This window comes from Scyliorhinus torazame, chromosome 5 (genome assembly GCF_047496885.1).
Source record: "Scyliorhinus torazame isolate Kashiwa2021f chromosome 5, sScyTor2.1, whole genome shotgun sequence".
Classification (NCBI taxonomy): domain Eukaryota; kingdom Metazoa; phylum Chordata; class Chondrichthyes; order Carcharhiniformes; family Scyliorhinidae; genus Scyliorhinus; species Scyliorhinus torazame.
The window spans coordinates 67,276,915-67,304,051 of NC_092711.1; the positions used below are offsets into that span (position 1 = coordinate 67,276,915).

The 27,137-nt window shown below is 47.2% G+C and overlaps 2 protein-coding genes across 6 annotated transcripts in view; one reads left to right on the top strand and one right to left on the bottom strand.

The window, feature by feature from the left end:
* The window catches only part of LOC140418206 (uncharacterized), a 387,895-nt gene that overhangs the window by 258,861 nt on the left and 101,897 nt on the right, over window positions 1–27,137 (top strand). The window lies entirely within an intron of this gene.
* Window positions 8,360–25,648, bottom strand: LOC140418205 (uncharacterized). Of its 5 annotated transcripts, none has more exons than XM_072501628.1 (4): window positions 24,970–25,019; window positions 23,968–24,235; window positions 19,979–20,094; window positions 8,360–13,573 (listed from the first exon to the last, which is right to left on the bottom strand). In XM_072501628.1, exon 4 carries the CDS (start codon window positions 13,456–13,458, stop codon window positions 12,421–12,423), a length of 1,038 nt encoding a protein of 345 aa, XP_072357729.1. In that variant the 5' UTR covers window positions 13,459–13,573; window positions 19,979–20,094; window positions 23,968–24,235; window positions 24,970–25,019; the 3' UTR covers window positions 8,360–12,420. The 5 variants fall into 5 exon arrangements, with proteins under 5 accessions (XP_072357729.1, XP_072357732.1, XP_072357730.1 ...); XM_072501631.1 differs by having other exon boundaries at window positions 19,972–20,094; XM_072501629.1 differs by lacking the exon at window positions 23,968–24,235 and having other exon boundaries at window positions 24,970–25,040.

A 27,137-nucleotide genomic window follows, 5' to 3' on the forward strand; every position in this document is an offset into this window, starting at 1 on the left:
CTTGGAGGGGATTCTCCAGGTGGCGGGATTCCCAGTGATCTGCTGTTCTTGGCCTTCCAGATGGTAATGGATTTGGAAGGTGCTGACTAAGGAACATTGATGAGTTACTGCAGTGCATCTTGTAGATGGTACACATGGCTGCCACTGTTCGTCGGTGATGGATGGTTTGAATGTTTGTGGAGGAGCAATCAAGCGGGCTGCTTTGTCCTGGATGCTGTTGAGCTTCTTGAGTGTTGTTGGAGCTGAACTCATCCAGGCAAGTGGAGAGTATTCTATTACACTCCTGACTTGTGTTTTGCAGATGGTGGACAGGCTTTGTGGGGGGGGGGGTGTCAGGACATGAGTTACCCATTGTAGAATTCCTCGTCTTTGACCTGCCCTGGTAGCCGCAGTGCGAATATGGCTCGTCCAGTTCAGTTTTTGATCAATGGCACCTCCCAGGATGTAGATTGTGGGGATTCAGCGATGGAATGTCATTGAATGTCAAGGGGCGATGGTTAGATCCTCTCTTGGAGGAGGTAGTCATTGCCTGACACTTGTGTGGCACGAATGTAACTTGCCACTTATCAGCCCAAGCCTGGATATTGTCCAGGTCTTGCTGCATTTGGACAAGGGCTACTTCATTATTTGAGGAGTCGCGAATGGTGCTGAACATTGTACAGTCATCCGCAAACATCCTCACTTCTGAACTTATGATGAAGGCAGATCATTGATGAAGCAGCTGAAGATGGTTGGGCCGAGGACACTGCCCTGAGGAACTCCTGCAGTGATGTCCTGGAGCTGAAATGGTTGGCCTCCAACCACCAATACCATCTTCCTTTATACCAGGTACGACTCCAACCAGCGGAGAGTGTTCCCCCTGATTCCCATTGACTCCAGATGAGCTGGGGCTCCTTAATGCCATACTCGGTCAAATGCTGTCTTGATGTCAAGGGCAGACAGTCTCACCTCACCTCTGGCATTCAGCACTTTTGTGCATGTTTGAACCAAGGCTGTAATGACTGCAGGAAGACATCAATAGGCTGATCAGCCGGTCAGAAAAGTAGCAAATTGAGGTCAATCCAGAGAAGCGCGGGGTAACAAATACATTTGGGGAGGAAAAACACGACAAAGGGAAAGAATATGAATGGTATGATAGTGAGGTGTCGAGGGACAGAGGGGCATAAGAGTGCATGTCACAGATCCCCGAAGGTGACAGGAGAGGTAGATACAGTGATTGTAAAGGCAGAGAGATACTTTGTTATTCACGGGGACAAAGAGTACTAGAGCAGGGAATATTCCCAGCAATTTTTATTGGAGGAAAGACCTGAAACCCCTCTCTCCACAGATGCTGCCAGAGCTGCTGAGTATTTCCAGCATTTTCTGTTTTTATTATAAGATCAGGGAGGTTATACTGGAGCTGTCCAAAACACTAGTTAAACCACAGCTGCATTACTGAGTACAGTTCTGGTCACCACATTACAGGAAGGATGTATTCATACCAGAGAGGATGCAGAGGAGATTGACGAGGATGTTGACACAAATGGAGAATTTTTTTTTTTTAAATAATATTTTATTGAAAATTTTTGGTCAACCAACACAGTACACTGTGCATCCTTTACACAACATTATAACAATACAGATAATAATGACCTTTTTTGTTTAAACAAGAACAAAAGAAAACAACAACAAATAAATAAATATTAAATAACAAAAATAAAAACTAGCCCTAATTGGCAACTGCCTTGTCTCAGGCCACCCCCCCACCCACCCCCCCCCCCCCCCAAGTCCTGGGCTGCTGCTGCTGCCTTCTTTTTTCCCCCATCTATCTTTCCGCAAGATATTCGACGAACGGTTGCCACCGCCTGGTAAACCCTTGAGCCGACCCCCTTAGGACGAACTTAATCCGCTCTAACTTTATGAACCCCGCCATATCATTTATCCAGGTCTCCACCCCCGGGGGCTTGGCTTCTTTCCACATTAGCAATATCCTGCGCCGGGCTACTAGGGACGAAAAGGCCAAAACATCGGCCTCTCTCGCCTCCTGCACTCCCGGCTCTTGTGCAACCCCAAATATAGCCAACCCCCAGCTTGGTTCGACCCGGACTCCTACTACTTTCGAAAGCACCTTTGTCACCCCCATCCAAAACCCCTGTAGTGCCGGGCATGACCAAAACATATGGGTATGATACGCTGGGCTTCTCGAGCACCTCGCACACCTATCCTCCACCCCAAAAAATTTACTGAGCCGTGTTCCAGTCATATGTGCCCTGTGTAATACCTTAAACTGAATCAGGCTTAGCCTGGCGCACGAGGACGACGGGTTTACCCTGTTTAGGGCATCTGCCCACAGCCCCTCCTCGATCTCCTCCCCTAGCTCTTCTTCCCATTTCCCTTTTAGTTCGTCCACCATAGTCTCCCCTTCATCCCTCATTTCCCTATATATATCCGACACCTTACCGTCCCCCACCCATTTCTTCGAGATGACTCTGTCCTGCACCTCTTGTGTCGGGAGCTGTGGGAATTCCCTCACCTGTTGCCTCGCAAAAGCCCTCAATTGCATGTACCTGAATGCATTCCCTTGGGGCAACCCATATTTCTCAGTCAGCGCTCCCAGACTCGCGAACTTCCCATCCACAAATAGATCTTTCAATTGCGTTATACCTGCTCTTTGCCACATTCCATATCCCCCATCCATTCCCCCCGGGGCAAACCTATGGTTGTTTCTTATCGGGGACCCCCCCAATGCTCCGGTCTTTCCCCTATGTCGTCTCCACTGTCCCCAAATCTTCAGTGTAGCTACCACCACCGGACTCGTGGTATAGTTCCTTGGTGAGAACGGCAATGGGGCTGTCACCATAGCCTGCAGGCTAGTCCCCCTACAGGACGCCCTCTCTAATCTCTTCCACGCCGCTCCTTCCTCCTCTCCCATCCACTTACTCACCATTGAAATATTAGCGGCCCAATAATACTCACTTAGGCTCGGTAGTGCCAGCCCCCCCCTATCCCTACTACGCTGTAAGAATCCCTTCCTCACTCTCGGAGTCTTCCCGGCCCAAACAAAACCCATGATACTCTTTTCTATCCTTTTGAAAAAAGCCTTCGTGATCACCACCGGGAGGCACTGAAACACAAAGAGGAATCTCGGGAGGACCACCATCTTAACCGCCTGCACCCTCCCTGCCATTGACAATGCTACCATATCCCATCTCTTGAAATCTTCCTCCATCTGTTCCACCAACCGCGTCAAATTTAGCCTGTGCAATGTGCCCCAATTCTTAGCTATCTGGATCCCCAGGTAACGAAAGTCTCTTGTTACCTTCCTCAACGGTAGGTCTTCTATTTCTCTACTCTGCTCCCCTGGATGCACCACAAACAGCTCACTCTTCCCCATGTTCAATTTATACCCTGAAAAATCCCCAAACTCCCCAAGTATCCGCATTATTTCTGGCATCCCCTCCGCTGGATCCGCCACATATAGTAGCAGATCATCCGCATATAAAGATACCCGGTGTTCTTCTCCTCCCCTAAGTATTCCCCTCCATCTCTTGGAACCTCTCAGCGCTATCGCCAGGGGCTCAATCGCCAGTGCAAACAGTAATGGGGACAGAGGACATCCCTGCCTTGTCCCTCTATGGAGCCGAAAATATGCCGATCCCCGTCCATTCGTGACCACACTCGCCACTGGGGCCCTATACAACAGCTGCACCCATCTAACATACCCCTCTCCAAACCCAAATCTCCTCAACACCTCCCACAGATAATCCCATTCCACTCTATCAAGTGCTTTCTCGGCATCCATCGCCACTACTATCTCCGTTTCACCCTCTGGTGGGGCCATCATCATTACCCCTAACAGCCTCCGTATATTCGTGTTCAGCTGTCTCCCCTTCACAAACCCAGTTTGGTCCTCATGAACCACCCCCGGGACACATTCCTCTATTCTCATTGCCATTACCTTGGCCAGGACCTTGGCATCCACATTGAGGAGGGAAATTGGTCTGTAGGACCCGCATTGTAGCGGATCCTTTTCCTTCTTTAAGAGAAGCGATATCGTTGCTTCTGACATAGTCGGGGGCAGTTGTCCCCTTTCCTTTGCCTCGTTAAAGGTCCTCGTCAGTAGCGGGGCGAGCAAGTCCAAATATTTTCTGTAAAATTCAACTGGGAATCCGTCCGGTCCCGGGGCCTTTCCCGTCTGCATGTTCCTAATTCCTTTCACCACTTCTTCTACCGTGATCTGTGCTCCCAGTCCCACCCTTTCCTGCTCTTCCACCTTGGGAATTTCCAGCCGATCCAAAAAATCCATCATTCTCTCCCTCCCATCCGGGGGTTGAGCTTCATACAATTTTTTATAAAATGTCTTGAACACTTCGTTCACTCTCTCCGCTCCCCGCTCCGTCTCTCCTTCCTCGTCCCTCACCCCCCCTATTTCCCTCGCTGCTCCCCTTTTCCTCAATTGGTGTGCCAGCAATCTGCTCGCCTTCTCTCCATATTCATACTGTACACCCTGCGCCTTCCTCCATTGTGCCTCTGCAGTGCCTGTAGTCAGCAAGTCAAATTCCACATGCAGCCTTTGCCTTTCCCTGTACAGTCCCTCCTCCGGTGCTTCCGCATATTGTCTATCCACCCTCAAAAGTTCTTGCAGCAACCGCTCCCGTTCCTTACTCTCCTGCTTCCCTTTATGTGTCCTTATTGATATCAGCTCCCCCCTAACCACCGTCTTCAACGCCTCCCAGACCACGCCCACCTGAACCTCCCCATTGTCATTGAGTTCCAAGTACTTTTCAATGCATCCCCTCACCCTTAGGCACACCCCCTCATCCGCCATTAGTCCCATGTCCATTCTCCAGGGTGGGCGCCCTCTTGTTTCCTCCCCTATCTCCAAGTCTACCCAGTGTGGGGCATGATCCGAAATGGCTATAGCCGTATATTCCGTTCCCCTCACCCTCGGGATCAATGCCCTACCCAACACAAAAAAGTCTATGCGTGAATAGACTTTATGGACATAGGAGAAAAACGAGAACTCCTTACTCCTAGGTCTACTGAATCTCCACGGGTCCACCCCTCCCATCTGCTCCATAAAATCCTTAAGCACCTTGGCTGCTGCCGGCCTCCTACCAGTCCTGGACTTCGACCTATCCAGCCTTGGTTCCAACACCGTGTTAAAGTCTCCCCCATTATCAGCTTTCCGGTCTCTAGGTCTGGGATGCGTCCTAGCATTCGCCTCATAAAGTTGGCATCGTCCCAGTTCGGGGCATACACGTTTACCAAAACCACCATCTCTCCCTGTAATTTGCCACTCACCATCACGTATCTGCCCCCGTTATCCGCCACTATAGTCTTCGCCTCGAACATTACCCGCTTCCCCACTAATATAGCCACCCCCGTTTTTCGCATCCAGCCCCGAATGGAACACCTGCCCCACCCATCCTTTGCGCAACCTAACCTGGTCTATCAGTTTCAGGTGCGTTTCCTGTAGCATAACCACATCTGCTTTAAGTTTCTTAAGGTGTGCGAGTACTCGTGCCCTCTTTATCGGCCCGTTAAGCCCCCTCACGTTCCACGTGATCAGCCGAGTTGGGGGGCTTCCCACCCCCCCCCCCCTTGCCGGTTAGCCATCATCTTTTTCCAGCATCTCACCCAGTTCCCACGCAGCTGTATCTCTCCCAGACGGTGCCCCCCCCGCCCATCCTTTCCCGTACCCACTCCCCCCTTTCCCCAGCAGCAGCAACCCAGTAATTCCCCCCCCCCCTGCTAGACCCCCCGCTAGCGTAATTACTCCCCCCATGTTGCTCCCAGAAGTCAGCAAACTCTGGCTGACCTCGGCTTCCCCCCGTGATCACGGCTCGCACCGTGCGACGCCCCCTCCTTCCTGTTTCTCTATTCCCGCCATAATTATCATAGCGCGGGAACCAAGCCCGCGCCTCTCCCTCGGCCCCGCCTCCCATGGCCAACGCCCCATCTCCTCTCCCTCCCCACCTCCCCCCATCACCACCTGTGGGAGAAAGAAAAGTTACCATACCGCAGGATTAAAACATAAAACCCCTCTTCGCCCCCCCCATTCGCCCCACCACTTTGTCCAAACGTTCATTTTCATAATCCAATCATTCCAATTTTTCTTCTACAATAAAAGTCCACGCTTCATCCGCCGTTTCAAAGTAGTGGTGCCTCCCTTGATATGTGACCCACAGTCTTGCCGGTTGCAGCATTCCAAATTTTATCTTCTTTTTGTGAAGTACCGCTTTGGCCCGATTAAAGCTCGCCCTCCTTCTCGCCACCTCCGCACTCCAATCTTGATAAACGCGGATCACCGCGTTCTCCCATTTACTACACCGAGTTTTCTTCGCCCATCTAAGGACCATTTCTCTATCCTTAAAACGGAGGAATCTCACCACTATGGCTCTGGGAGTTTCTCCTGCTCTCGATCCTCGCACCATAACTCGGTATGCTCCCTCCACCTCCAACGGACCCGTCGGGGCCTCCGCTCCCATTAACGAGTGCAGCATCGTGCTCACATATGCCCCGACGTCCGCCCCCTCCACACCTTCAGGAAGGCCAAGAATCCTCAAGTTGTTCCTCCTTGCGTTGTTTTCCAGTGCCTCCAACCTCTCCACAGATCGTTTCTGGTGTGCCTCCTGTATCTCCGACTTCACCACCAGGCCCTGTATATCGTTCTCATTCTCTGCTGCTTTCGCCTTCACGACCCGAAGCTCCTGCTCCTGGGTCTTTTGTTCCTCTTTCAGCCCTTCAATCGCCTGTAATATCGGGGCCAACAACTCTTTCTTCATTTCCTTTTTTATCTCCTCCACGCAGCGTTTCAAGAACTCTTGTTGTTCAGGGCCCCATATGTAACTGCCACCTTCCGACGCCATCTTGGTTTCTGCTTGCCTTCCTTGCCGTTGTTCCAAAGGATCCGCTGCAATCCGGCCACTTTCCTCTCCTTTTTCCATCCGTGTCCAGGGGGAACACCCTTCTGGTTTACCGCACGGTGTTTTTAGCCGTTATAATTGCCGCTGGGGCTCTTATCAAGAGCCCAAAAGTCCGTTCCACCGGGAGCTGCCGAAACGTGCGACTCAGCTGGTCATCGCCGCACCCGGAAGTCCCCAAATGGAGAATTTTAACAATGATGAAAGATTGGAGAGGCTGAGGTGGTTTTCTGTGGAACAGAGGACGCTGAGGAGAGATTAACTGAGGTGTTTAACATTATGAGGGGCCCGGATAGAATGGATAAGAAGGATCTATTTCATGAACAGATCAATAACCAAGGGGTTTAGATTTAAAGTAATTAGCAGAGGATTGGGAGTGGAAGGGGGATAATAGATCTCTGTGTCTAGTCAGAACCTTGGATATGCGTTATCCCTTCCCAGTTCCCAAATAACAGAGGTCAAGTCTGTGCTTTTTGGCAAAGTCCAGTTGAACTTCATTTGTCAGCTGTGCCTCTGGAAAACTTGTTTTTGATACAAAATTTAGAAAGAACTAGCCCTGCAGCAAGCTAGTCAGATTAATTTTCTTTTATGAACATAGAAGTTGAGTTTTCATTCAAATCATAATACACCAGATAAAATAACTGGGCAATTGCGATTAGCAAAGCGAGCAGCAAAGGTTTCAGAAATATAGGTGGAATGAGCAAGAAGAGAAACAGAACAGAGCAACAGAAGCACTTTTCCATTCCGGCAAGTGACTCTTAAGAGAATTGTTATCTCAAAGTCTGGCCTTCTTTTTACTGCTGATTGGCTTGAACAAATTTATAATTTATCAATTCGACCAAAGTGTCTGTCCATCAATTTAAGAGATATCGGTATTTGAATATGTTGGTTTAATTTTCCCATTCCATCGCTTGCCAATTCTCCAAATTATCGACAACTGCATCTCAATATTAATTGAAAAAACACAGCCTTCAGGGCATTTTGACCTCAGACTGTCTATTACCTTGGAAACGGGACTGCTGTGCTGGAAAAGCAGCAGCATACAATGGGGTCTTATAGCTAGTTGGCATCACTGACGTTGCTTGTCTCAAGCAATTTGCAAATGTTAAAATCTAGGTTTAATGAAAGAAAATTAAAGTGTATGATCTGGATTAACCCTTAATGGGTTTCCAGCTACTGTTGCACTCAAATAATGCTTAATATGATTAATGTGTTCTCATTTCACCCTTTTACCTTTATCATCTATAGCTGACTAGAAAAGCCAATTTCTATCAGTCCCCCCCTTTTGATTCTTCTAAAGATTAATAAGATTAATCAAAATAACACATAGAAATTAAGAAATGCGACAGGATAGAAGTAAGCACGGGGAGGAACTCATTCACAGTGTCGTGAATGGTTCACTTGTTTGAGAACAGCCTTCAACAGTGGAGCGGGCAAAGCTTTGTAAGCATTACAAGCATTCTGGAAGTATTTTATTCAAAAAAGTAATTATACAGTACAATAACAATTCAGTAATAATGGAAATTGATTGTAGTAATAATTGGGTAATAATGCTGTAATAAAAGTTCAATAGTAGGAGCCTTGTTCAATGTCTTGGGTTGGTTGTGCAGTTGGACCACTATGAACCACTTTGATTGATGGGGCATTATGGGTAGCCAGACATTGGCCAATGCATCTGATCAGCAAGACCACTATGTAAATGACAAGCCCAAAAATGAAAAATAAGAGAAATCCCTGAATGATGGAAATTCCTGTGCCACCCACCCATCCAGAGAGCCATCCCCAAAGAGTGGTGTCAGAGGGTTGGTAAAGTTTCCTAACTTCTTCTTGAATATGTGCTGACAAGCTTTTGATTTCTTCTGAATTACTGGGATGTAGGTGCAACACTGCACCAATCAAGGCACAGGTGCCACCTTTCTCGGCTAGCAAATAGTCAAGTGCCACCCGATTCTGTAAAGCCACAGTGCGAATGGCTAGCATCTCGGCTGAAATGCTACTTCGGGTTCGGGCAGTGTCATTGGCTATTTTCTTAATGCTGCGGCCAATTTAATGTATTCTCTGGTCAATACAATGACGCCATAGGCAGGGATGAGAGCAGAAGATAATTTCTCAGCCCCTGTGATCTCGCGTTTAGACCTCATGATGATAGTGGTAGGTTGATATTTCTCAAACTGTGGGATGAGGTCCATGTTTTGAGTCTGCGTTTATTGCATTGGATGGGGAAAGGGAAAGGGAATGGCAGATGAAGGGGACAATGAATCCTAAATAGCACACTCCTCTCCAGCTCACTGGGAGCTAAGTGCCATTATAGGTAGAATATTGGGCAACCACTTGTGGGGACCAACGTTCTGTCAAATTTGTCCCATCGGTGTGATTAGGTAGCCCTTTAAATTCGATGGGATTCCCTTCATGTCCATAGACCTTTCTTGTGTCATGAGTGCACTGTGTACTGGCACTCACATCCAAATAATATTCACATTTACTGTGTCCCACATTCCAAGCTCGATGATTATAGCCGATTAAACATATGGTCCCAGTTGGGAAGGTTACTTGGGGCGGATTCAGTTTCCGATCACAGACATGTTGATACCATCCCTTGAAAGTGTTTAATGGGCGGCCTGCAGATCGCCATCTCTGAACCTCATCGTTTATCATTTTCTTTGGTTCTGGTATCTCCACATTGGGGAAGGGAAGAGTCGGGATTTTGGAAATGTCAATCCATGATTTCTTTCCTTGGAGTTTCACGGCTGACTGGTTTGTGAGTAATATCTGGTAGGGGCTTTCCCACTTGGCTCCTAACGGTTCGCGCTGAATTTGTTTTCTGTAAACGGATTCGCCGGGCACCAAGTTGTGGCCCCCCTCAGGAGGCTCGCCCCACGCCGCCAACACCTGACAGCATTTGTTAAGTTTTGACAATAACTAAGTAAAGCATCAACTCATCAGATGGCAGTCTGCCTTTCTTAAGTCAATAGTTCCTGGCAGGGACATGGGTCTGCCAGTGATTACCTCAAATGGGCTTAGGCCTGTGGTTCTGTTTGCACAAAACTAGTGGCAAGGCTTGAATCCAATTCATGCCTTCTTGGTTGTATCTGGACAACCGTTCTTTTAAAGTCAGGTTCATGCGTTCCACTTGTCCTGATGTTTCTGGATGATAAGGGCAGTGTAGATTCCAATCGATGTTCAGTAACCTGCACACCTCCTGGCAAACAGCACCTGTATAGTGGGTTCCATTGTCTGAATCAATGCTAGCTGGTACTCCCCATCTGGGAATATAGCCTTTGCATAGGACTTTGGCTGTATGGGTGGCTGTAGCCCTCCTGGCTGGAGCAGCCTCGACCCATCGAGAGAACATATCCACTATTACAAGGATGTCAGTGTATCTTTGACATGTAGGAAGGGTGATGTAATCGACCTGTATGTTCTGGAATGGTCCTGCAGGGGCAGCTTTTAGCTGAGGCATTGATGTTATAGGTCGTAGGTTGTTCTTTTGACATGTTACACAGTGGTTTGATACCAATTGTGCATGTTTTTTGAATCTTTCCCACACCAACTTTTCTGGAATCGAGCCATCATCTGTTGAGGGGCTAAATGTCCCCATGAACTGATCTGTTGGGCCAGAAATGGCATCAGTGCCTGTGGTGCAACTGGTTTATCAGTCTGAACTTGTCTCCAAATATCATCATACAACTGGATGCCTGAGTCTAATCATGACCATTTCTCTTCTTGTGTAGTCATGTTGCATTTCACGTAGATCTTGTAATAAATCGGTCACTCCCAATTTGTAGATGTGTCTTGGTTCTGCTGAAAAATCCCACTGGGAGGCAGCTTCCTTTGCTACTCGGTCTGCAAGGGCGTTTCCTTGTGCTTCTGTAGTGTTGTCTTCAATACGGACCTTACACTTTAGAATGGATACTTCTTTTGGCAAAGCTATGGCTTCTAGGAGGTCATCATTTCAGTGGTGGGCGTCCAGAACTCACTGTCTGATAGGGTCATAGAAGCAGAAATCCTGATCACTTTAAAATAGATGTCTTGGATATCCAATTGAAGGACTGGGACATACAGGACAATCGACTGAGATCTGCAAAATGGGATGAAGCGGAATAGCTCCACTTCAGCCAGCATACATACAGTGGGCCAAATGGCCTCTCTCTTGACCAGAACTTGGAGGTTTTTACTCTGATAGTTGGAGTTTGTTTCTGATGATAATAGCCTCTCAGGGACTGGAGTTCAACATTCTAGATATTGGTAAAATAAATCAGCTGTTTTAAACATGTTGCAGATTTTTGTCTTTCCCGTCTGAGTGTTTAACATCACCTGGCTGAAGCTCAGAAAGGACAATCTCACCTCATAGAATCAGAGAATGTACAGCGCAGAAGGAGGCCATTCGGCCCATCGAGTCTGTACCAGCCCTGGGAAAGAGCATCCTACTTAAGCCCACACCTCCACCCTATCCCTGTAACCCAGTAGCCCCACCTAACCTTTTGGACACAAAGGGCAATTTAGCATGGCCAATCCATCTTACCTGCACATCTTTGGACTGTGGGAGGAAACCGGAGCACCCGGAGGAAACCTGCGCAGACACGGGGAGAACTTGCAGACTCCGCACAGACAGTGACTCAAGCCGGGAATCGAACCCGAGTCCCTGGTGCTGTGAATCGACAGTGCTACCCAATGTGCTACCTTGCCGCCCTTGCATCCAAGCTCCTGGATTGTCTGTCTTTCTCTCCGGGTACAATTCTGTTTGTCTCTTGTATTCACCGCTGTGACAGGGCAGAGAACTGATTGAAGTGATTCAAACATGGAAGTTCTGGGAAAGATGGGCAAGGATTTCGGAGATGACAACATGTTCAAAGAGTTTGCAGAGGAGAGGGAGGCTGAAGATGGGGCAGTAATTTGTAAGGATAGCAGGGTCAAGGGTTTGTTTTATTGAGGAGGGGTTGATGATGGCAGATTTGAAGGACAGAGGGATAGTACCTGAAGAGTGAGAAATGTTGACAATATCCATGGACACAGGGTAGTTGGTTGATCAGTAGCTCAGTGGGAATCGGGTCGATGGAGCAGGAGCTGGACCTCATGGACAAGATGAGCTCTGAGAGGGCATGAGGGGAGATGAGAGAGAAACTAGAGAAAGATGTGGGTTCAGGGCTCGGGAAAGGATGAAATTTAGAGGCACTTTGGTCCGGTGGGCTCGTGGAAGGGAGGGAAGCAGCAGAGGCAGCTGATCGGATTTACTCAATCTCAGTCACAAAGAAGCTCCACAAGCTCCTCACACTTCTTGTTGGAGGTGAGGATGGAAGAGACAGGGGAGAGCGAGAGTACTTCAAAAGGAACTAACCTGTGTCAGAGATATTAAAAAGTTTCAACACTGCGCATTTAACATAAATCTGATTTATTTGACTTTTAGCCAGAATATTAGCCCCTGTAAATGGGCTGGAGTTTGTTATCAGCAGAAAGAGACCCAAATGAACATGGTTCAGTCCTGAATGTGAGGATCAGCAAAATCCAATCACTGTAGTTACTTGTGGCCTCGCTGGTGTGTCAGCAGGTGGGATGACTGAGTGAATCTCTTCCCACACTCTGAGCAGGTGAACGGTCTCTCCCCAGTGTGAATTCGCTGGTGACTCAGCAGGGCTGATGACTGAGTGAATCCCTTCCCACACTCGGTGCAGGTGAATGGCCTCTCCCCAGTGTGAACCCGCTGATGTACAGTGAGGTCAGATGATCGCCTGAACCCAGTCCCGCAGTGAGAGCACCTAAACGGTTTCTCGTCTGTGTGAACACGTTGATGCTGCATCAGTTCGGCAGAACTTTTATAGCGCTTCCCGCAGTCTGGACATTGAAACGGTCTCTCATCAGTGTGAACTCGCTGGTGGTTCTGCAGAGCGGATGGCTGAGTGAATCCCTTCCCACACTTGGCGCAGGCAAATGGCCTCTTCCCAGTGTGAATTCGCTGGTGTGTCTGCAGGGTGGATAACTGAGTGAATCCCTTCCCACATTTGGAGCAGGTGAATGGTCTCTCCCCACTGTGAACTCGCTGGTGACTCAGCAGGGCCGATGACTGAGTGAATCCCTTCCCACACTCGGCGCAGACGAATGGCTTCTCCCCAGTGTGAACTCGCTGATGTACAGTGAGGTGAGATGATCGTCTGAACCCAGTCCCGCAGTGAGAGCACCTGAACGGTCTGTCGTCAGTGTGAACACGTTGATGGCACATCAGATCCCCAGATCTTTTATAGCACTTCCCGCAGACTGGACATTGAAATGGTTTCTCCACAGTGTGAACTCGCTCGTGTGTGGACAGACTGGATGACTCAGTGAATCCCTTCCCACACTTGGAGCAGGTGAATGGTCTCTCCCCAGTGTGACTGCGTCGATGAGTTTCCAGCTGGGATGGGTAACTGAATCCTTTCCCACAGTCCGCACATTCCCACGGTTTCTCCTCAGTGTGACTACATTTGTGGCTTGTGAGGCCTGATGATCGACTGAATCCTCGTCCACACACACAAAACGTGTACGGGTTCTCCCCACTCTGAACGATGCTTTTTCCTTCCATGTTCAAAGTACAATGATATTCAGTTTGTGATAAATTGAGGACTCTGTCAGATCCTGATGTGATTCTTGGTTTCAGTTTCCAGACCTTGAGACTCCCCTTCGAACACCCCGTGAAACTGATTTAAAACAGAAAATAAGTAGTGAGAGAGAATCCACAAAAACACAAAGGCAGGTTGTGAAATTGAGGTGAATGAATCTGGTCATTTGTGGGGCCGGCACTGGGAAAAAGTGACCATGAAAACGGCTGGATTGTTATAAGAACATACGAAATAGGAGCAGGAGTAGGCCACCTGGCCCCTCGAGCCTGCTCCGCCATTCAATAAGTTCATGGCTGATCTTTTGTGGACTCAGCTCTACTTTCCAGCCCGAACACCTTAACCCTTAATCCCTGTATTCTTCAAAAAACTATCTTTATCTTAAAAACATTTAATGAAAGAGCCTCAACTGCTTCACTTGGCAAGGAATTCTATAGATTCACAACCCTTTGGGTGAAGAAGTTCCTCCTAAACTCAGTCCGAAATCTACTATCCCTTATTTTGAGGCTAGACGCCCGAGTTCTGCTTTCACCCGCCAATGGAAACAACCTGCCCACATCTATCCTATCTATTCCCTTCATAATTTTATATGTTTCTATAAAATCCCCCCTCATCCTTCTAAATTCCAACGAGTACAGTCCCAGTCTACTCAACCTCTCCTCGTAATCCAATCCCTTCAGCTCTGGGATTAACCTAGTGAATCTCCTCTGCACACCCTCCAGTGCCAGTGCGTCCTTTCTCAGATAAGGAGACCAAAACTGAACACAATATTCCAGGTGTGGCCTCACTAACACCTTATCCAATTGCAGCATAATCTCCCTAGTCTTAAACTCCATCGCTCTAGCAATGAAGGACAAACTTCCATTCGCCGCCTTAACCAACTTTTTGCGACTCATGCACTAGCACACCCAGGTCTCTCTGCACAGCAGCATGTTTTAATATTTTATCATTTAAATAATAATCCCTTTTGCTGTTATTCCTACCAAAATGGATAACCTCACATTTGTCAACATTGTATTCCATCTGCCAGATCCTAGCCCATTCACTTAACCTATCCAAATCCCTCTGGAGACTTCCAGTATCCTCTGCACTTTTTGCTTTACCACTCATCTTAGTGTCATCTGCAAACTTGGACACATTGCCCTTGGTCCCCAACTCCAAATCATCTATGTAAATTGTGAACAATTGCGGGCCCAACACTGATCCCTGAGGGACACCACTAACTACTGATTGGCAACCAGAGAAACACCCATTAATCCCCACTCTTTGCTTTCTATTCATTAACCAATCCTCTATCCATGCTACTACTTTACCCATAATGCCATGCATCTTTATCTTATGCAGCAACCTTTTGTGTGGCACCTTGTCAAAGACTTTCTGGAAATCCAGATATACCACATCCATTACTGCACTGGTAATGTCCTCAAAAAATTCCACTAAATTAGTTAGGCACGACCTGCCCTTTATAAACCCATTCTGCGTCTGCCCAATGGGACAATTTCCATCCAAATGCCTCGCTATTTCTTCCTTGATGGTAGATTCCATCTTCCCTGCTACCGAAATTAGCTCACTGGCCTATAATTACCCGCTTTCTGCCTACCTCCTTTTTTAAACAGTGGTGTCACGTTTGCTAATTTCCAATCTGCCAGGTCCACCCCAGAGTCTAGTGAATTTTGGTAACTTATCACTAGTGTATTTGCAATTTCCCTAGCCATCTCTTTTAGCACTCTGGGCTGCATCCCATCAGGGCCGGGAGACTTGTCTACCTTTAGCCCCATTAGCTTGCCCATCACTACCTCCTCAGTGATAACAATCATCTCATGGTCCGAGCCTGTCATAGCCTCATTTCTATCAGTCACTGGCATGTTATTTGTGTCTTCCACTGTGAAGACTGACCCAAAAAACCTGTTCAGTTATTCAGCCATTTCCTCATCTCCCATTATTAAATCTCCCTTCTGATCCTCTAAAGGACCAGTATTTACATTAGCCACTCTTTTTTGTTTTATATATTTGCAGAAACTTTTACTATCTGTTTTTATATTCTGAGCAAATTTACTCTCATAATCTATCTTACTCTTCTTTATAGCTTTTTTAGTAGCTTTCTGTTGCCCCGTAAAGATTTCACAGTCCTCTAGTCTTCCACTAATCTTTGCCACTTTGTATGCTTTTTCCTTCAATTTGATACTCTCCCTTATTTCCTTAGATATCCACGGTCAATTTTTCCTCCTTCTACCATCCTTGCTTTTTGTTGGTATATACCTTTGCTGGGCACTGTGAAAAATTGCTTGGAAGGTTCTCCACTATTCCTCAACTGTTTCACAATAAAGTCTTTGTTCCCAGTCTACCTTAGCTAGTTCTTCTCTAATCCCATTGTAATCTCCTTTGTTTGAGCACAAAACACTAGTGTTTGATTTTACCTTCTCACCCTCCATCTGTATTTTAAATTCCACCATATTGTGATCGCTCCTTCCGAGAGGATTCCTAACTATGAGATCATGAATCAATCCTGTCTCATTACACGGGACCAGATCTAGGACCGCTTGTTCCCTCGTAGGTTCCATTACATACTGTTCTAGGAAACTATCGCGGATACATTCTATAAACTCCTCCTCAAGGCTGCCTTGACCAACCTGGTTAAACCAATTGACATGTAGATTAAAATCCCCCATGATAACTGCTGTACCATTTCTACATGCATCAGATATTTCTTTGTTTATTGCCTGCCCCACCCTAATGTTACTATTTGGTGGCCGAAAGACTACTCCTGTCAGTGACAATTTCGCCTTACTATTCCTGATTTCCACCTAAACGGATTTAACCTTATCCTCCATAGCACCGATGTCATCCCTTACTATTGCCCGGATGTCTTCCTTAAATAACAGAGCTACACCACCTCCTTTACCACCCACTCTGTCCGTCCGAATAGTTTGATACCCTCAGATATTTAACTACCAGTCATGACCATCCTTTAACCATGTTTCAGTAATGGCCACTAAATCATAGTCATTCACGATGATTTGCGCCATTAACTCATTTACCTTATTCCGAATACTACGAGCATTCAGGTAAAGTACACTTATGTCGCCTTTTATACCTGTTTTGAATCTTAACACCTCGATCAGTAACCTCTCCTAAGTTATATTTCCTCTTAACTTTTCTCCTAATTTTCCTTGTCGTTGAACCCATATCTTCATGTAACAACCTGCCGCGTCGCTTACCATTTATGTTTTTACTTCCCGTTTTATTCCTTTTAGTATTACTGGGCCTATTCACTGAGCTCCCCTCAGTCACTGTACCTTGTACTGTCGCCCTTTTGTTTTTTGACTGGCTTCTCTGCCTTACACTTTCCCCCTTATTGCCTTTTGTTTCTGTCCCTGTTCTACTACCTTCCGACTTCCTGCATCGGTTCCCACTCCCCTGCCATATTAGTTTAAACCCTCCCCAACAGCTCTAACAAACACACCCCCGAGGAAATCAGTTCCAGTCCTGCCCAGGAGCGGACCGTCCGGTTTGTACTGGTCCCACCTCCCCCAGAACCGGTACCAATACCCCAGGAATTTGAATTCCTCCCTCGTGCACCATCTCTCGAGCCACGCATTCATCCTATCTATCCTGACATTCCTACTCTGACTAGCTCGTGGGACTGGTAGCAATCCTGAGATTACTACCTTTGAGGTCCTACTTTTTAGTTTAACTCCTAACTCCCTGAATTCAGCTTGTAGGACCCCGTCCTGTTTTTTACCTATATCGTTGGTGCCTATGTGCACCACGAAAGCTGGCTGTTCCCCGCCCCCCCCCCCCCCCTCCCCCCCAGAATGTCCTGCAGCCGCTCCGAGGCATCAGTGACCCTTGCACCAGGGAGGCAACATAGCATCCTGGCGTCTCGATTGCGTCCGCAGAACCACCTGGTCCCCTTACAATTGAGTCCCTTATCACTATAGCCCTGCCATTCTTCTTCCTGCCCAGCTGCGCAGCAGAGCCAGCCACGGTGCCATGAACCTGGCTGCTGATGCCTTCCCCTGGTGAGCCATCTCCCCCAACAGTATCCAAAGCGGTATATCTGTGTTGCAGGGAGATGACCGCGGGGGACACCTGCACTGCCTTCCTACTCTTGCTCTGTCTTTTGGTCACCCATTTTCTATCTCCCTCAGTACCAACTCACTAAACGTGCTATCCACGACATCCTCAGCATCGCGGATGCTCCAAAATGAGTCCATCTGCTGCTCCAGAGCTGTCATGCGGTCTAACAGGAGCTCTTTGGGAGGAGAGAGAATGAGGTGAAGAGGGATTTTATATATTGACAAGACATATTAAGAGAGTAGTTGGCAAAGTAACTTCGATCTTGAGCTTCATAAACAGTAATATTGATACCGCAACAGAAAAGCTATGCTTCTGGTGGCACGGTGGTTAGCACTGCTACCTCACAGCGCCAGAGACCCGGGTTCAATTCCGGCCTTGGTGACTGGGTGTGTGGAGTTTGCACTTTCTCCTTGCACCGTGTCTGCGTGGGTTCCAACCCGGTGCTCAGGTTTCCTCCAACAGTCCAAAGAAGAGACATTTAGGTGGATTGGCCTTGATAAATTGCCCCTTAGTGTCCAGGGATGTGCAGGTTAGGTGGGGCTATGGGGTTACAGGGACAGGGTATGGATGTGGGCCTAGGCAGGGTGCCCTTTCAGAGAATCAGTGCCGACCTGATGGGCCGAATGGCCCCCTTCTGCACTGTAGGAATTCTATGGTTCTAATTCTATTCTATGAATCTTTATAAAGCGCTGGTCACCGCTCTTCAGGAAGGATCTGAAGGTTCTTGGAGAAGGTGCAGAGGAGATTTCCCAGAATGGTTCCAGCAGAGAAGGTTGAGGGGAGATTTGATTCAGGTACACAAGATTATGCCAGATTTCCATCGGGTGGACAAAGAAACTCTTGTTTCCACTCACTGGTCGTACAAGCAGTCGGGACACAGTTTTAAAGTTTTGGGTAAAACCTGGATTGAACTATATAAGATCCTGAGGGGTCTTGATAAGGTGGATGTCGAGAGCATGTTTCCTCTTGTGGGAGTATCTGGAACAAGGGGGTCAAGGTTGCAAAATAAGCGGGCACATATTTCAGATGGGGATAACAGTTTTTTTTCTCTTGAGGGATGGAAGACAGGGGGTGGCACAGTGGTTAGCACTGCTGCCTCACAGCACCAGGGACACAGGTTCACGTCCGACCCTGGGTGACTCTGTGGAGTTTGCACGTTCTCATCGTGTCTGTGTGGGTATCCTCGGGGTGCTCCGGTTTCCTCACACAGTTCAAAGATTTGCAGGTTAGGTGCTAAATTGCCCCTTCATCTCCAAGGATGTGCACGTTGGGTGGGATATGTGGATGGGGTAGGGTGGGATGGGTGGGGTGTTTTTTCAGAGGGTTAATGCTGACTTGGGCTCCTTCTGCATTGTAGGGATTCTGTGACTTAGAACTTGTGTCCTTAAAATGCAGTGGAAGTCAAGCTCTTGAATATATTTAAGGCAGAGATGGATAGCTTCTTGATAAGCAAAGGGGTGAAAGATTATCGGGGTCGGCAGGAATGTGGAGTTGAGGTTAAAATCATTGAATGATGGAGCAGGCTCAAGGGGCCGACTCCTAGTTTCTGTGTTAGGAGCAGGCTCAAGGGGCGACTCCTACTCTGTATGCAAGGAGCAGGTTCGAGAGACCGACTCCTGATGTTTATGTAAGGAGCAGGGTCGAGGGGCCAAGTGGCCTGCTCCTACTTTGTATGGAAGCATGCAGGTACAGCAGGCGGTAAAGAAGGCAAATGGTTTGTTGGCCTTCATAGCAAGAGGGTTTGAGTCGAAGAGCAGGGATGTCTTGCTGCAATTATACAGGGCCTTGGTGAGACCACACCTTGGTGTCCTTATCTGAGGAAAAATGATCGACTGTCACAAGTAGGCTTACATTAACACTGCAATAAAGTTCCTGTGAAAAGCCCCTAGTCGCCACACTCCAGCTTCTATTCAGGTACACTGAGCGAGAATTCAGAACGTCCAATTCACCTCGCAAGCACATGTTTCGGGACTTGTGGGAGGAAACCGGAGCACCTGGAGGAAACCCACGCAGACACAGGAAGAATGTGCAGACTCCGCCCATTCAGTGACCCAAGCCGGAAAACAAACCCGGGTCTCTGGCGCTGTGAAACAATGGTGCTAACCACTGTGCTATCGTGCCGATTAGAGAGCTGGCATGGACTCAATGGACCTAATGCTTTTCTCTGTATGATTTGTTTGTGTAATCTAGTTTTGTAATTTAACCCCAGTGGGTGTTCAGATATCACTCAGGTAAATCTGTGCTACACTCCCTCCGAGGCCATTCTATCCTTCCTCAGGTTTGTTGCGCAGAACTGAACACAGTTCTCCAGGTTTGGCCTAACCAGGGTTTGTGAATCTCGGGGCTTTTCCAGTCACACTGAGACCTGAAATCTTCCCTCACAGACAGAACAGACAAACCTTTTACCTTCCACACCCAGATGCTGCTGATATTCAGTTTCTGATGAACCGAGTGACTCTGTCAGATCGCGATGTGACGTTTGGTTTGCGTTTCCCGTCTGTTAAACCTCCACTTCCAGTATCCTGTAAATTTACAGAAACCTCACTGTCAGTTTAGGATAGAAATTCAAAACGTTCTCTCCTCACCAAGTTTGATGAAATGTATTCCTGGAGCTTTGATCACATGACCTGCCCTCATCCTCCAGCCATTAATCGGTCAACACATCCATCCTTGTGACACACTGCCTTCCTCGGCCAATTGGGAAGCAAAAGGACTCATTACCTTAAAGGACAGTGATTGACTGTCAGCCAAACAACCTTTATCCCATTTTCAATATTTGTATATCCGCTTAAGAGAAATGTTAAAAGAAAAATACATTAAAATCTTCTTTACTGTCCTAATGATTTCCCAGACACGAATCTCACCAAGACAGAAGGTTAAATTTGAATTCATTTAAAGTCTTCTGAAGACCCTGAAACCATTATCGATTGTTGCAAAGACCCACCTAGTTCACTGATGTCCTTCAGTGAAGGAAATCTTCTATCCTTACCTGGTCTGGCCTACATGTGACTCCAGATATACAGTCAGCTTGTTGACTCTTAAAATGCTCTCTGAGATGCCCTCAGTTCAAGGGCAATTAGGGATGGGCATTGAATGCTGGCCCAGCCAGCGACACCCACATCCCGTGAATGAACAGAAAAGAAAATCTGCCATCCTTACCTGGCCTGGCCAACACGATTCCAAACCACAGCAATGTGGTTGATTCTTTAAATGCCCTCCGAGATGGCCGAGCAAACCGCTCGGTTCCAGGAAAATTAGGAATGGGCAATAAATGTTGACTCCCACAAATGAATAAAATAAAATACTGGAGACTCCAGTCACTCAATCCGGGAGAGTTGGCATCCGGTCCAGGCTCGCAGCGCATGCGCCCTGCGGCACCTTGTCCTCTGTAAAGATGGCGGCCGGTAACCCGGGCCTGTCACCGCTCAGCTCTCACTCTGTTTGGTGCTGTTTAAGACGGGACCGTTAACATTTTACTCGGGAGTTGAAGCCTCCACGGGGTATTTATGAAGCCTCCCGGCTCACTCCGCAGCTTCTATTGCTCCCTGGCCACCCACCGGCTCCAATCCTGAAAGTTGCTCGATTGTTTCTTTCCCGCTCCTCGCACCGTCAACGACAACCTGAACTGTGCATGCGCCGATCACAGCCCGAACTGCGCATGCTCCAGTCACAGCCGGACTCTGCACATGGGCGAGGAGCTTCTGTCATGTGGATAGAGCACATTCTCAGCTGCAACGCATGTTGGGTTATAAACCCGCCATTAAAATGGATATTTTTTGAAGGAAATTATGCTTTGCGAACTGATTACGATTAGTAACATTGGGCCAAGGGAACAAATGCATTAAATCAATTAATACAGCACCTAAATAGTATGGGCCCTCCCCCACAGTTAAACTGCCCCTCGCCAATAACAATGAGCTGAAATTGGATCAAATAGTTTGAGCTTTTAAAGTTGGAGTGTTAACCAGTGGGAAAACTGAGGAAATCCCTTTGCACATAGAACATACAGTGTAGAAGGAGACCATTCGGCCCATCGAGTCTGCACCGACCCACTTAAGCCCTCACTTCCACCCTATCCCCATAGCCCAATAACCCCTCCTACCCTTTTTGGACATAAAGGGCAATTTAGTACAGCCAATCCACCTAACCTGCACTTCTTTGGACTGTGGGATGAAACTGGAGCACCTGGAGGAAACCCACGCAGACACAGGGAGAAAGTGCAGACTCCTCACATCCCAGGGGAATCGAACCTGGGACCCTGGCGCTGTGAAGCCACAGTGCTAGCTACTTGTGCTACCGTGCTGCCCAGAAAGTGTGTGAGTGATCTCCCTCTGAACTGCTCCTGAACTGCACATTAGATCAATTAATGACTAACTCATATTCATTCTTATCCAATGGAAACATCTTCCACTTGTCTCTCATATCAAACCTTTTCATAATCTTACAGGATCAGGTCATCCTTCATTCCCTTTTCCAGAGAAAAGGTTTACACCCTGTCCAACCTTTGTTGCTGGGTAAAACCTGCCAGTTCAGGCATAATTTAAATATATTTGCCTGCATCTTCTCCAGTCCTTCTAGATCCATTTTATGACTTTACTTAATCTGAGCAGCAAACTCACAATTGCCCCCAAATGCCTGTGTGTTGCAGTATTTTAATCATTTTCCATTAGCTAAATATAAGATGGGACAGAAGAAGCAGATCTAATGAGTCTGTAACGCTGTCGAGCATCTACAAACTTGCCTCTTCCCCTTACTGCTAAACAGTTGACTTTTTCACTCTTAACCTGTCAGTTGTGGCATTAAGAATAATGTGTCAAAGAAAGACTGGATTTCAGCTCGGTGTCACTGGGCCAGACTAAATTAGTGCACAGGATTGTTGAGGCTAATGTCTCCATATCATAAGATGGGTCTGGAAGGACTGGGGTAGATACAGGAAAGCGTACCAGAATGATGCCTGATTGGGCAGGTTACACCCAGCAAGAAATGCAGAGGCTCGATGAGCCGTATGGTCTACACCCGTTCCCATTTCTTGTGTTCTTATGAACATCACTGTAAGTCATTTCCATGCAGACACAACAGATGCAACAACCACCAGTTCATCGCCATCCTTCCCATATTCCAGGATTACAAACACACTTTCCAGGTGACAGTGAATTACTTGTACTTCTTGCTATCCAGTATTGTGTATTCACTGCTCACGATTTGGTCTGCTCTACACTGAGGAGATGAAATCTGGATTGGGTGACTGTGGAACATCACTATTCAGTCAGCAAGCATAATCCTGAGCTTCTGATCATTTAATATTTTAATTCCCCGCCCCATTCCCACTCTGTCCTCGGCCTCCTGCACTGCTCCAATAAAGCTCAAAGGAAACTCGAGGAACAGAACCTCATCCTTGATCAGGCAATTTCTGACCTTCCAGACACAACATTCATTTCAGTAATTTCAGATTATAATCATCACTCCGATATTTTTAGACAGTTGGTGCTGGTAACGGTTCTGCTGTTGCCATTTACCAGGACCTGTCTTTTATTTATTCTCTTGTCCTATTAATTTATTTACTTAGAACATGGACCATTACAGCGCAGTACAGGCCCTTCGGCCCTCGATGTTGCGCCGACCTGTGAAACCACTCTAAAGCCAATCTACACTATTCCCTTATCGTCCATATGTTATCTCATTGTCACCCAGTTTTGTCTTGCACCATTATCCCCTTTGTCATTTATTCACTTCAGCCTCACATCCTCCCAAACTGCCCCCTCTGAAATGGCCGAGCAAGCCACTCAGTTCAAGGGCAATTAGGGGTGGGCAGCAAATGCCGGCTCAGCCAGCGACACCCACATCCCAAGAACACATAAAGGAAAGTCGGCAGTTAGAAAGGCAAATGCAATGTTCGCATTCATTTCAAGAGAGCTACAATACAGGATGAATGGGGATGAGAAACATATCAGCCATGATCGAATGGCAGAGCAAACTCGAAAACTCGATGGGCTGAATGGCTTAATTCTGCTTCTTTATCTTTTTTTTAATGAGGGGATCTCATAGAAACATTTGTAAAAAAATTGTTGGAATCCATCCCAGACCTGGATACAGATCAATTGGTTCTTGGAGGAGACTTCAATTGTATTCTGGATCCTAAATGGACTGGTCCAAGCTGATTCAACCACTACAAAAACATGAAAAAGGAATGAAAGCAGACAGACCACCCGGCATCGACCCAGGCACCAGAAACAACAACGGCAAACCCAGCAAAATATTTTTTTTAACTGTTCCCATCAGTAGATTGTAAAAGGATTACGGGACACAGATTTAAGATTGTGAACAAGATCTACAGGGGAGAAAGGAGGTAGTCATTTTATACAGTGAGTGATAATGATACGGAACTCAATGCTTACACACAAAGGTCGATAATCTCCAGATGCAGATCCTCCCACTCATTGAAACGTCTCCCGACAAAGATGACAAACGCGCATGCGCCCTGGTGCACATCCAATAAAGATGGCGGCTGTTAACCCGAGCCGAACATGAAGAGCTGCAGCTCCGCTCGGTACAAATGGGGTCCCGGAAACTCTTTTCCGAGGATTGCAGCACCGAATGGTGCTGACAGAATTTGATGTGAGGATTGGTTGTGAGTTTCCTGTCTGCGAATCCCTTTCTAAGCCCCTGTGAAAGACGTTTACAAAGGCATCACTGTCAGTCCAGAAATGAAATTCAGGAAAGATAAACATTTCTCCTGGTTTGAGTTTGCTGTGTGTAAATCCTCCCCTACTAATCCCCTGTAAAAGGAGTTTCCAAAATTAATCACTATCAGTCCAGGATAGAAATCCACAACATTCTCCCCTCCTGCTTCCTGGTCCAGGATGACCGCTCATGCCCCCTGCTGCACAGTGACCCTCTTGTCATCAGCAGTCCCCTAATTTGAGGGTGACATCTACTCAGGGTTATGAATTTCTACCCTGGGTCTTCATGTGGCTGAACAGAGCTGGGACACATGGGACAGGATGTCTAATAAGACAGTGAAATCCGGAGAGCAGGATTTGCTTCCTTTTCTTTCCATCTCTGCCACCGCTTTGCATCATCAACAAGACATTGGGACTCAAAGACTAATCCAGGTTGATGGACAAGTTGTCTCCATTCTGAACAATGGGGAACAAACTCCTCCCACTCATTGAAACATCGCCCCTGACAAAGATGACAAACGCGCATGCGCCCTGATGCACATCCAATAAAGATGGCGGCCGTTAACCCGAGCCAAACATGAGGAGCTGCAGCTCCTTCGGTACAAATGGGGACCCGGAAACTCTTTTCCGAGGATTGCAGCTTACAACAGCTTTTCACAACGTTTTCGCCCACCCCTGCAATCTCTTGCTTCCTCCATACTGTTAAGCACCTCTTACCAATTTTGGAATTCACGAAGAACGGAGAATTTGGCACTCATCCAAATCTCCATTCACGGTAGCGGTGTGAACGGAGAATTACGGCCGTTGTTTCTGTAAGGCTATTACTGGGGTAAAAGAAAAGAAAGAATTTGAATTGTACTTTTGTGTTTGTATTGAGATCTTTCCAACCTTCTTTCTCCAGTATAATATAGTTAATTTTTCTTTGATTCTTAGTATTAAAAGTTAGGGCAGCATGGGAGCACAGTGAGTAGCACAGTTGCTTCACAGCTCCAGGGTTCCAGGTTCGATTCCCGGCTTGGGTCACTGTCTGTGCGGTGTCTGTACGTCCTCCCCTTGTCTCCGTGAGTTTCGTCCGGGTGCTCCCGTTTCCTCCCAGTCAAAAGATGTGCAGTTTAGGTTGATTGGTCATGATCAATTGCCCTGAGTGTCCAAGCTTCTGGGGTTAGGGTGGAGGCGCGGCCTTGAGTGGGGTTCTCTTTCTAAGGGCCGGTGGGCCGAATGGCCTCCTTCAGCACTGTAAATTCAATGAAGATGCCCTTCGACATCGCCATTACCCACACTGCGCATGCTTCAATCACAGCGTGTCCTGCCCCTCATTCACTCCGATTGTTTGGAGGACCAGCCGCCCTGACTCGGTCCTCCAGACCGCCACTCCTCTTCCTATTGGTCAGGAGCTGCCGTCAATCACTCGGGCATCGTGACAGTTTCAGATGGTGAATGCGGTCAATGTTTTCTAGAATGATCCAGCACAGATGTCACTCGGCACACCATGTCTGTCCTGACCCTGTACAAGAGCTGCCACTTTTCCTGGTTAAATTCCATTTGCCACTGTTCTGCCCAAATGATCAGCCCACCTGTATCATCCTGTAATTTAAGGCTTTTCTCCTCGCTAGTTACCACACCAACAATTTTCCATCTGCAAGTTTATCGATCATACCTCCACATATTTCAAGACCTCGATTTTATATAATTACTATTGGTGACTGAGGATGCACCAGGATCTCCATCAGCACCTGAACCTGTGCTTCCTTCCTTCGAGAGCTTTAATAGCTCTGGAGAAACAATGCTGAAAAAGCTGGTGTTCTGGTTGGCTAATAAGTGGGTGCTGCCTTGCATGTCTCTGAATTTACTCCACTCCTGTTCACTCCCCACTTATGTAATACGCATTGACCGTAATGACTGGGAAGAGTTTAGAACATAGAACAGTACAGCACAGTTCAGGCCCTTTGGCCCACGATGTTGTGCCGACCATTTATCCTAATCTCAGATCAACCTAACCTTCAATTTACTGCTGTCCATGTGCCAAAAGTCCCAAATGTTTCTGACTCCACCACCTCTGCTGGCAGTGCATTCCACCCACCCACCACTTTCAGTGTAAAGAACCTACCTCTTACATCTCCCCTATACCTTCCTCCAATCACCTTAAAATTATGTCTCTTTGTGACAGCCATTTCTGTCCTGGGGAAAAGTCTCTGGCTATCCACTCTATCCATGCTTCCCATTACCTTATACACCTCTATCAAGTCACCTCTTTTCCTTCTTCGCTCCAGTGAGGAAAGCCCTCGCTTACTAAACCTTTCTTCATAAGGAATGCTCTCCAGTCCAGGCAGCATCTTGGTAAATCTCCTCTGTACCCTCTCCAAGGCATTCATATCCTTCCTGTCTTCTATTGGCCAGCCAATTCTGTATCCAGACAGCCACATTTCCCTGTGTCCCCATGCCCCCTAACTTTATGAATGAGCCTACCATGGGGAAACTGTCTCACTGAAATCCATATACACCATATCCACATCCTCAAAGAATTCAATGAGGCTTGTGAGGCATGACCTGCCCCTCACAAAGCCATGCTGACTATCTTTAATCAAACTATGGTTTTCTAAATAATCATAAACCCTATCTCTCAGAATCCACTGCAGTACTTTGCTCACCACAGACGTAAGACTGATGGGCCTGTAATTCCCAGGGATTTCCCTATTCCCTTTCTTGAACAGGGTAACAACATTTGCCTCCCTCCAATCATCTGGTACAACTGCAGTGGAGAGCGAGGACGCAAAGATCATCGCCAACGGTGCAGCAATCTCCTCCCTCGCTTCCCATAGTAACCTTGGGTAAATCCCGTCTGGCACAGGGGACTTATCTATCTTGATGCTTTTCAAAATTTCCAG